Here is a 10,054-nt window from a genome sequence, read left to right as displayed (position 1 = left end):
CTGGTAGAACACCATAGGCTCTGTGAGAGTACGAGTGCAAAGGTGTGTGTGTGTGTGTGTGTGTGTGTGTGTGTGTGCAAAATTACTCGAAAGACTAAAACTCATGACTCTGTAAAGGGCATTGCAACAAAAATATAACAGAAACAGAAGGAGAGGAAGAATTTTTATCAACTCTGGCACATGGCAATGAAGCAAATCTAAAATCTAACCGTCCGATAATGCACCACTGTATGCTCTCCCTTATAAAAATAAGCAAAAAACTTACTAACATGCCCATTCAGCATTCAGCAACACTGTAGTCTAGCTACTGATTGGTAACGGATGTGTGTTAAGCACTAATCTTGTTACTGTGAGGCATCCCATAATAATCAGTATGCCAGCGTGTCCTCTGAGGAACCTTTCTGTCCATTGGCATAACTCTGTTACCATGGTGATGGCACACGACCTGTCCCCAAGGCCAGGATTTAAAGTACTGCCCTCAGGTTGAGCAACTAAGCTGTCTTATTCGTGTATCTTAAAGGGAGATTTGAGGTTATGGTAATGATGTTCAGTGAGTGTGTGCGTGTGTGTGCATACACAGACAAAGAAAGAGCGAGACAGGCAGACAGACAGAAAGAGAGGAAGGGGATGTACTTTGCCAATTGAGTCAGTAAGGTTCCCTCACTCCCTTGAGGCTCTCTTTTCCCCATAGGATACGGCAGATTCACTAACAAGCAACAGGATTGGTCAGGTGTGGTGCCTTAGCAATAAAGAATGCGCACGTGACCCAACATGTCAAACCCTGCCTGGCGTCTCAGGGGAACTGAGGAGTGTTTGACAAAAGGGAGTCCTTCTCCCGGTGAATGGAGGAAAGACAACATCTATTACACTGCATTTCAGCAGGTTGCAGAAGCCCATTAGTTCCCAGCGATAATATCTAGAGGGCACGAACCTTTTCCGTGGATATAAAACATTGTGAATCAGTTAGCAAGTATATATGACAGCGGAAATAATGTTATGAATAAACAACAAGCACATTGAGTAAATTTTAAACCCAGTGGCAGCTTTGAGAAGGAGAATATAAAACATATGAAAACATTTTATATTATCATAGTAGGTAGCATTGTACTGGACTACATTTAATTTACCTAATTAAGTGGCCACTGAGTGTATATTTCTGTGTGGGATTTGAATAACAACAACAACAACAACAACAACAACAACAACAACAACAACAACTACAACAATAATAATAATAGTATCCTGGAGATATAACAGGAAAACAACAACACTAGAGCTATGAAGTAGGTTTTCTGTGTGCACATTAGTGCATCAGTCCAAACATCTCAATTTCTTCTAAAGTCTGAGGGTGCCATCTAGCTTTGTGAGACCAGAATAGCAATGCTACACACTAGCGGCTATGTCCCAGCTCCATACATACTAATGCTAAGCAGATTTTCATTATTTAGAGGGTTATAGCATACTTAATGCTTAATTTTTAAGTGGGCTGTTGGTGTACACTATACACTAGTTCATAACAGACATTTTGACTTACCATAGTAGAAAAAGCACAGGTGTGATTAATAACCTTAATGATGACTCTATTTCATGTGTGTCACTCAGTTCAAGGGCCTTGTTATTGTGCACTCTGGCTAACCGTGTTACTGGGTCACTTGAAACAGAGTAGTAATTAATGTTATTAGTTTCAGCTGTGCTTTTCCTGCTATGACAAAAGGCAGATTTTATCACAATGCAATGCACCAAGCAAATAAAGGATCTACTCACAGCGAGTTAAATGACACAGCTCCTGAGGGAGCTTCATTCAATTTTTGTAAAAAACAATTAACTTCTTAGTAAAAATAGTAAGAAATAGTAAAATATGTACTATATACTAACTGCAAAAACAATATACTACAACAGTTAGTATTTAGTATATACTGTACACGAATAGTATCCAGTAAGGTACTGGGACGCAACATGGTAATTTTCAAATGGCATAATATGGAGGTAATGTTTTAAAAAGTATAATTTCTGAAAACTGAACTGAACATGTTAGTTGAAAATGAACACAATTATAATTCAACATGATCGAAACAAAAAAACATATGTATGTGACAATAAAGAAGAGGGAATTAGAAAATTAACTATTTCGCATTTTCTACTGCAATGTAACTGTCTATACATGAAATGCAGCTTAATGTACCATTAATAGCTATTTCTATTGATTGTTCCTATGATTATAATTTCTACATCTTTAGTTTCTACCTCATAATATTTCATATAATAATATGTCAGACACTGAATGCCTGTGTCAATCTTGATGATGGTTAAAGGACTGTGTTAACACCAGGGATGGGGACTGAAATAAATCCAGGACTTTGTTGTTCTATCTCTGAAAATGTCAGACATGATGTATTTTATAAGTTAAATAGAATGAAACCAAAATAGCTTGTTATTCATATTATGTGAAAAGCCACTGTTTTCAGGACACTATTGTACAATTGTACACTGCACCTTAATTGTGTGTGTGTTATTGTGTTGTTTGACGTGTCCATTTATTGTAAATGAACAAAAAAATTAAAATCTTACCCAATGGTCATACAGCTGATTATGGTACCCAAAAAAGCAAAAGTCAGAATGGATCCGAGATTCTCAATGAATCGTTTCTTGGACAGAAATGAAAAGGGAACACCAATTAGTAGCAGCAAACAAACAAACTTGTCAACAATATGCAACACGTTTACTTAAATTTCATGTAACAAACAGCTGCGCACACAATAAGGCAGCACTTATGGGAGCACCCATAAAAAAGGAAAAGATCCTTTGATTCACCTAATTGGAGGCATGTCAGGATAGCAGTCTTACCTGATTAAGGGTGTAAGCTCCATGGAAGATGATGGGTGGCAGGAACAGATTGAAAAGGACCTCGGCATCAAAGGTCTCCTGTAAAAGACAGAACTGTTGTGTTGGTGACTGACAGGGCTCCGTGGGGAGTGAGAGGACTCCGTTTACTCAATGTGACTGACTGACAGACGGATATTACACACACATCGTTCACTTCAGCAGCTCTGTTTTGGCAGACAGGCACATGTTCTTTTTTCTCTTTGAAACCCAATGTCACAATAGTCTCCAGGTACCATGGCAACCTTATACTGTATGTCATTTTTCCTAAAAAACTAAACGAAAACTATTGCGTGTTGTTAATGGGAAAAATGGGAAAGTGTGACATTCCAGGCTTGTATGCCACCCATTTTCCCCACCCATGAGCATTGTAGTTGGGAGCCAGCTGACATTTATCATTGCTACCAAAACATAGGAAAATACATAAAACATCATATCAAATCATAACTTTGCCTCTTAAAAAACATAAAACATTAACCTTCATTATAGGAAAAGCTACAAATGTCCCTAAGCAGAAAACATTAAAAGTTTAGTATGGCTTGTTGCATTACTTCACCTTAAAGCCCTGCTTATGATATTAATATAATAATGTAAGATAAGATAAGATAAGATAAGATAAGATTTTCCTTTAATAGTCCCACAATGGGGAAATTCCAATTACTGTGTACTGCGATAGCATTATGTCCAAGTGCCCTGACTCAGACTTCCACATCTTATTAAAGAGAAGAATAATACAAAGTGAAAAGTCTAACTGCTTGCGTCAGTCTTCACCATAGGTGCTCCAAGCATTCATTAGATCAAGAACAAGCACGTACAGTTTAGTTTATCCACGCATGTTCAGACAACAGATGGACTAACATTAAATACAATTCAAGCTACTGATAACAGCAACGTATATTATCTTTAACACAAACAGAAACCAGGTTACGGTTGTTGTTTTTTTTAACATACTGTGCACGTTCTCTGTCTGTTTCTCATCTTAGCCAGTATGATGCAATACTAGCTGCTCAGAAAGGTAGCCTTTCATGTTCTTCATCCTTGAATCCTTTTTATGTCTATTGTATGTACAATCTGAAGATCAAACGACAGTGATATTCAATTCTGATCAAAACAGTGCAACTTTTTTCCTGATTCCTTCATCCCACAAGGTCTCATTACATTGCTAAGAATTAAATTTCAATTCAATTAAATTTCAGGCCAAATAGAGAGCTGTGGTGATGATGCTTGCAGAAATGTGGCTGCGGTCAAAGACCTTTAGAGAAAAGCCTTTTTTACAAACAGACACAAGGTTAAAGCAGGCAGAATAACGTGATTATTTGAATGAATGAAAATAGGCCTTCATCTGTAAGAAATTTTTTAAATTATCATTTCTAACACTGGAAAACCCCTATAGAGGTTGGAGAACCACCAGGTTTTATCAGTAATTCACATTTGAAATGGTTGCTAGAGCTACAGATTGCTCCTATCTTTCTGCTACTGACACATGGCTCAATATAAAGAACCTTTTTGAGGCTGCAATTACCCACACAGCACAATATACATGTATTTTCCATCTGTGCAGGCTGTGCATGACAAATACAAAACTGCATAACTGAGACCAATACAGACACTGTAATCAATAAATTATGCATATGCTGGTGGTTTTATTCTAAGGGCCACCTGCACCACACAGTCGAGGATGGAGGTGTGTTGTATACACTAATTGCCTCTTCAGCTGAGCAGCACTAAATTTAATCAGACCACAAACTTTAATGCCTTACTCCCCAGTGGAACATAATGGACTCAGTAATGCAATGAAATCCTTATCTCTCCCTGCTAGGTCCCCATATGTATCAGACTTAATGGCGTGAAGGCTACACAGAATGGTCTTACCGATGTAATGGCCTTTGTGGTAGCCTCTGCTGGTTTGCTAATGAGACCCCAGCATTCAAAGGGGGCCAAAGAGTCCAAGCCATTAGTGAAGAGTTACACTTGGCCTGGATGATTTGCAAGGTTCATGGTTCACTTACTCCCTTTTACTCGGGTTGAAACATTGCTCTGAGATGAAGAAATACATTTTCAAATACGCTCATTCCACATCCTCTCACGCTTGTTGGCCATGATGTGGCTGAATCCCGGGCTTGTTGGTTGGTTTCTTTGATATGACAAATCTCTCTGATAGCGCTGTTAAAATATGAAAGCAAGCCAGAAAACAGTGATACTAATGACAACCAGTGGCCCATCTCAAGGCTTATGCTCTGCTACTTAGCACTGATATTAGAGTCTCTGACTAATTCCTTTTATAGCAAAAAATTGCTGTAAGTAGTTGTCTGGCTTAAGGTCTAGTTCTAATATTATTTCTGTTCTACCTCAGTGACAAAAAATGATACAAATGTACTTAATAATCCTTGTAACGTAGAATTCAAACAAGACCTTCAGTATTAAAAAAAATAAAACTCCCTCCTGATTAAAAAGCGATAATAAGTAAAATCTGTTGTTCTTTGGTTGATCTTGGTCTGGATGTTTATGATATTAGAAATATACAAGTATATTTTAAAGGTTATCAGTGCTGTCTTAACATTAACATACCAATATACTGTATGGAGTATATTATATTATATTTCAGTTATAAATGTGTAACATAAATTAGCAAAGAGATTCAATTTAATGCTTCCAATAGAAACCAAATGATGTTGGAGACAATAATAGTTGAGCAAGCCTCAGTCAAAACCTCTGTAAACATGGTCCTCTCCTGTACTTAGATATGCTATGTGCTAGGCTTATATATGTTGAAAGTTTTGATGGTTAAAATGTTAAAGCAACATATATACAGTCTTATCTTAAGCTAGCTAATATTAGCAAAAGGCTAACTAATTTATATCAGTCATGGTTACATCTGATCATCTCATATTATATAAGAATATTACCTATCTACCTGGGAAAATTTACATCAAATTATTAGTTAGCAAGTTTTCCCAACATCGGGATAACTTAAGATGTAACTATTCATTTAAAAAATAAAAAATTAAATTTTAAATTTTTAACCGTCTTTAAAATGTGGTTGTCTCTTCAACATAGATGAGCCTAGCACATAGCACATCTGAGTACAAGAGGAGGAAGAGCAAAAAGGGGCGGGGCTTAGGGTAACGTTACTTAATTACAGACATTAATTACACAAAGTTCTAACCAAAGCTCTGTTTGAGTCAGCACGGTTCATTAAAGCCAGTAAGAGACAATTAAACTCGATCAGCATCAAACATAAACAGCAGTGCGAGAAAACATTAATGTTTGGAATATTGTTCACAGTATCACAGTCCCCTCCACTTTATAACAGATGGTAGAGATTCACATCCATTAGTGTGTTCTGTGTCACAGGCTGAGATCTCCATCTAACAGGAAAAAGGCTGCAGTGCCTGTTGAGATCACCTAACTCTCTCACATCCTTCCCTGCAGTGCAGAGCAACCCGGCACCAATGTCACTTGCAAGAGCATCTCATTATGGAAATTCTGCATGTAAACACACAAAAATGTCTTGACAGGGTACACACCTTTCAAGACTAAATAAACTGGGTTCTCTGATTGTATTCAAACAGTTTATGTTTGCCGTTGTCCGCAGGAGCGTACTTTAAAGAATATGTTTGTATAAAGTCCTTTTTTTGCTTATTGATTGGACCCTTTGTGTTGCTTTATCTATACTGCTACAGTCTGTTTATTGGTTTCTGTGTTAAGTTGTCTGCTCATTTCCCCTTGTCCGCACAGCACACCTGAAAATGTAATCTCCCCTATCTCTTCCTTAATAAATGCCCAATACAGGTTAAATTGCTCTCTTGCCCTCATTCTCTCTGTACCATCCACTCTCTTGATTCCCTAACAACAAACAGACCATGCAAGTAATTTAGAGGAAACCCAATAACTAAGAACCATTAGAGGAGACTGTTGATGTAAATACCCAGCATACACAGGGGACAAAGTATAGATGTGATCAAAGGAAAAGCAGTGAAGGAAAAAAAACTGTTATTTCAGACTAAATAAAACTACATCAGAGGAAAGGAAAGGCTCCTGTATGGTACAGTTTGTTTTCACACGTTCCCTCTGCAATATTGATTAACAGGTAGTGTCTCTGTTGTGTCACAACCTGCACATAAAAGATTCTCCTCTGTAACGTGTACTTGAAGTGCAGGTCAGAATAAAGTTGCCATAGTTACCGTATGATGGATCAAAACCAGCGGGTATCGTTGGCTGACTTTTCTAATGTGTCTGTAACTGTGAAATTGGGATGTGAGGTTGACCGTCAAGATGAGAGGAGTGCTATTAAGACCACCGCAACTGCACATCGTCTCCACGTCGTCCACATGTTCTCCTTGTCTCACTATTAACCCCATGAGCATACCTGCACAGAACGAAAAAGCAATAAAAAGCTGCTGTCATGAAAACTATTGCAATCCTTTCACATCATACATCTAGGAAAGATATTACAAAAAATATTCCACAAGTAAATGAATCAATAGGCAGCCACTACATGTCCTACGGAAGATTAAAAGACAAGAATCCCACTTTAAGGGCATGAATGTAGCACATTTAGGAAAATGATCTACATATCATGCTGTTATAGTGATGAATCATTGATTTCAACTTAAATATTGCAAGAGCCAAGTATACTGCTGGTTGGTGAGCACTTGTGGTATCTGGAGCTACCTGGCAATGGTGTAATGGTAGCCTATATTAAAATGTCGAATGCAGTACAATTTATCACCATAAGGCTAAATAACCACCCACATATACAATGTCAATCATATGTCATACCTTTAAAGTATCCTTATCCCTGATTTCCTTTAGCTGTGAGCAATTGTTTGAGCTCAGATTGATAGTGGCTGTTGGTTAAATTGTTTCCTACATTATGTTAAATATAAACTCTAAGTACAAATGGTTGATAAAGCTAAATTATATGATGTGGCCCTCCTTAAAATCCCTATCTTAATTCCACAAACTGTGACCAAAACTATCTTTATACTTTTTTTTTTTTTTTTAAATCTGATTTATTATTTCAACTGTGAGTTCAGGAAGTGCTGTTGGGCAACGGCTTCCGTGCTCTCCAGATAGGCAATCAGTTAAGGCAACTTACCATAAAACATTGCACCTCCAGTTTCATTCAGAAGCTTATATTTGAACTGCTTTAACTTCCACACACTGAGAATGGTTATAAGTGCCAGGCCAATTGCAGCGAGCTCCAATGCTGTGGCACTCTCATGTCTGTGCTTCACAGGGCCCGTCATCTTCAAAGCTGAGTCAAACTTCGGAAACAACTGCTCGACTTTTGATTCAGTTCAGCACCAGCAACATCCGCAACAGCAGCGCTCCAGAGACCGTGCTGCCTTTACCCTGCCCTCGGAAATCTCTGTTTTCTCTTTCCCAGGTGGGGAATTGCCCCTATAGGTTGCTGTTTTTTTGTCGCATTAATGAAAAAAAACCACGTTTGGTTATGTAATAAAAATATTTTGCTTAGCGTAATCCTTTTTTATAAATCAAGGGATACAATTCGTTGTTTTGCTACGTGTGTAAGGCGTGCTAAAGTGCAAGAGCAGTGAAACAAACGTATAACTAATTACAATACTTTTAAAGAGCCAGAATTAAAGCCTGTTAGTCGTTTACAAACAAGATAAATCACATTTTCCGAATTACGGTTTATGTCATGTCTTTGCCATTCTTTACAATAATATCTGTATTTCCTAAAGTCCCTGAACACACCACTGATTGGGTGTCAGTCTCTTGCTTCTCAGCAGATGGCGGTAAATACACACTAATGCACGCACAGCTCATTTAAAGACCACAGTGAGAGGCAGGACATTGAACCTCCACTCTCGGGCCCTTAGCTCTGAGTGAATCCGTTATGGCCCTTAATTAGCAGTTAATTAATTGATTAATTAATCGTCTGGTTGTAATGACTTATTCGGATCTTTCATCTACTTCTATTGTCGTACAAAAATAGCAAATGTAAAAGAATAATTATAGTAATAATAATAATTTTTTTTTTTTTTAAAAAGCCTAGATGCATGTGTTTTGCCCCTTGGCTGCGAAATTAAACACTGAAATTAACAAGATTGAATTAGTCCCGTTAATCCTATGGCAGACACAGTTGATGGTGTATAGATAAGTCTAACTTTCAATTGATTATGTCGTATATTTTAAAGGTTATCAGTGCTGTCTTAACGTTAACATACCAATATACCTCCCTCCTGATTAAAAAGCGATATGCCCCAGAAAATGTCTTATTTTTCTCTCCGTTTCTCCAACACAGCCTTCAATTCAGCAGTGTTTAATGGATCCGCAGCTGGAGCTTGGAGATAAGACTGTCTGCATACCTATATTAGTTGCTATTGATAACATTTGTAATTCCATTCCCAACTTTGACGAACACATCTGATACATAGAGCCTAGCACACGTGGGGAGCGACTAGTCTAAGTACAGGGAGAGCCGATGTTTACAGAGGTTGTTGAACTGAAGGAGCGAAAACCTATGTTGCAACGGCCGCGTGAGTTACCTGGTGCGCGCTGACAGAAAATAAACATGCATTTGGGCGTTTCTCCACTGGAAGCATTAAATTGAAACATCGTCTTGCTAATTTGATGGTTACGACCGAGTTATAATGGAATAAAAACCAGAAAGTAGTAAAAATGTGATGAAAGTCGCGAGTACTCCGCATAAACAGAGTGTACTCATTGTGTATGGTTAAGTGTTAATGACAGCACTGACAGTAACCGTGTTAATGTAAGAAGACTGAAAATCATGCTGGTGTAAGACCTTGATCAATTCAGATAACAATACAAGTCTCATAAACACTCCAGAAGACCTAGAAAATACAACATTGAAGAAACAACAGGATTTTAGATACGCCGATCAATGACATTGATGTCGCCTTTGTTAATCCAGGGAGGGACGCGCATAAACCAAGATTGAGTAGTTAACGTTAAGAGCGAGCACTCGCGCACCCGCTCCCGGACAGCTCTTAGATGAATATAGCGGAACGATAAGTCCAATTGAAGGAAGTTAGGTAGCTCGTATACTGATACACCATCAACATGTGCTCTGCCAATAGGAATTAGACGAGAGACATAAGTTCGAATCAATAAATGTTAACTTTGTTCTAGTCGGTGATTAATTTCGCACCACCACAGGTTGCAAATGAGCTGCTCACAT

At 38.0% G+C, this 10,054-nt stretch overlaps 1 protein-coding gene across 1 annotated transcript in view; it reads right to left on the bottom strand.

Moving 5' to 3' along the window:
• Positions 1-8,310, bottom strand: part of LOC118322303 (sodium/hydrogen exchanger 9-like) — a 58,627-nt gene extending 50,317 nt beyond the window's left edge. The window contains 4 exon segments of the mRNA XM_035653954.1: positions 2,569-2,645; positions 2,845-2,922; positions 7,065-7,249; positions 7,982-8,310. Coding sequence (XP_035509847.1) covers positions 2,569-2,645; positions 2,845-2,922; positions 7,065-7,249; positions 7,982-8,132 — 491 coding nt within the window. The 5' untranslated portion in view covers positions 8,133-8,310.
• Between the last annotated feature and the right edge of the window lie 1,744 nt (positions 8,311-10,054).

Source organism: Morone saxatilis, unplaced genomic scaffold (assembly GCF_004916995.1).
Source record: "Morone saxatilis isolate NCDOM2014 unplaced genomic scaffold, NCSU_SB_2.0 Contig0, whole genome shotgun sequence".
Classification (NCBI taxonomy): Eukaryota; Metazoa; Chordata; class Actinopteri; family Moronidae; genus Morone; species Morone saxatilis.
Note: the sequence above shows the minus strand (reverse complement) of the source record. Positions and strands in the feature narration are given on the sequence as shown.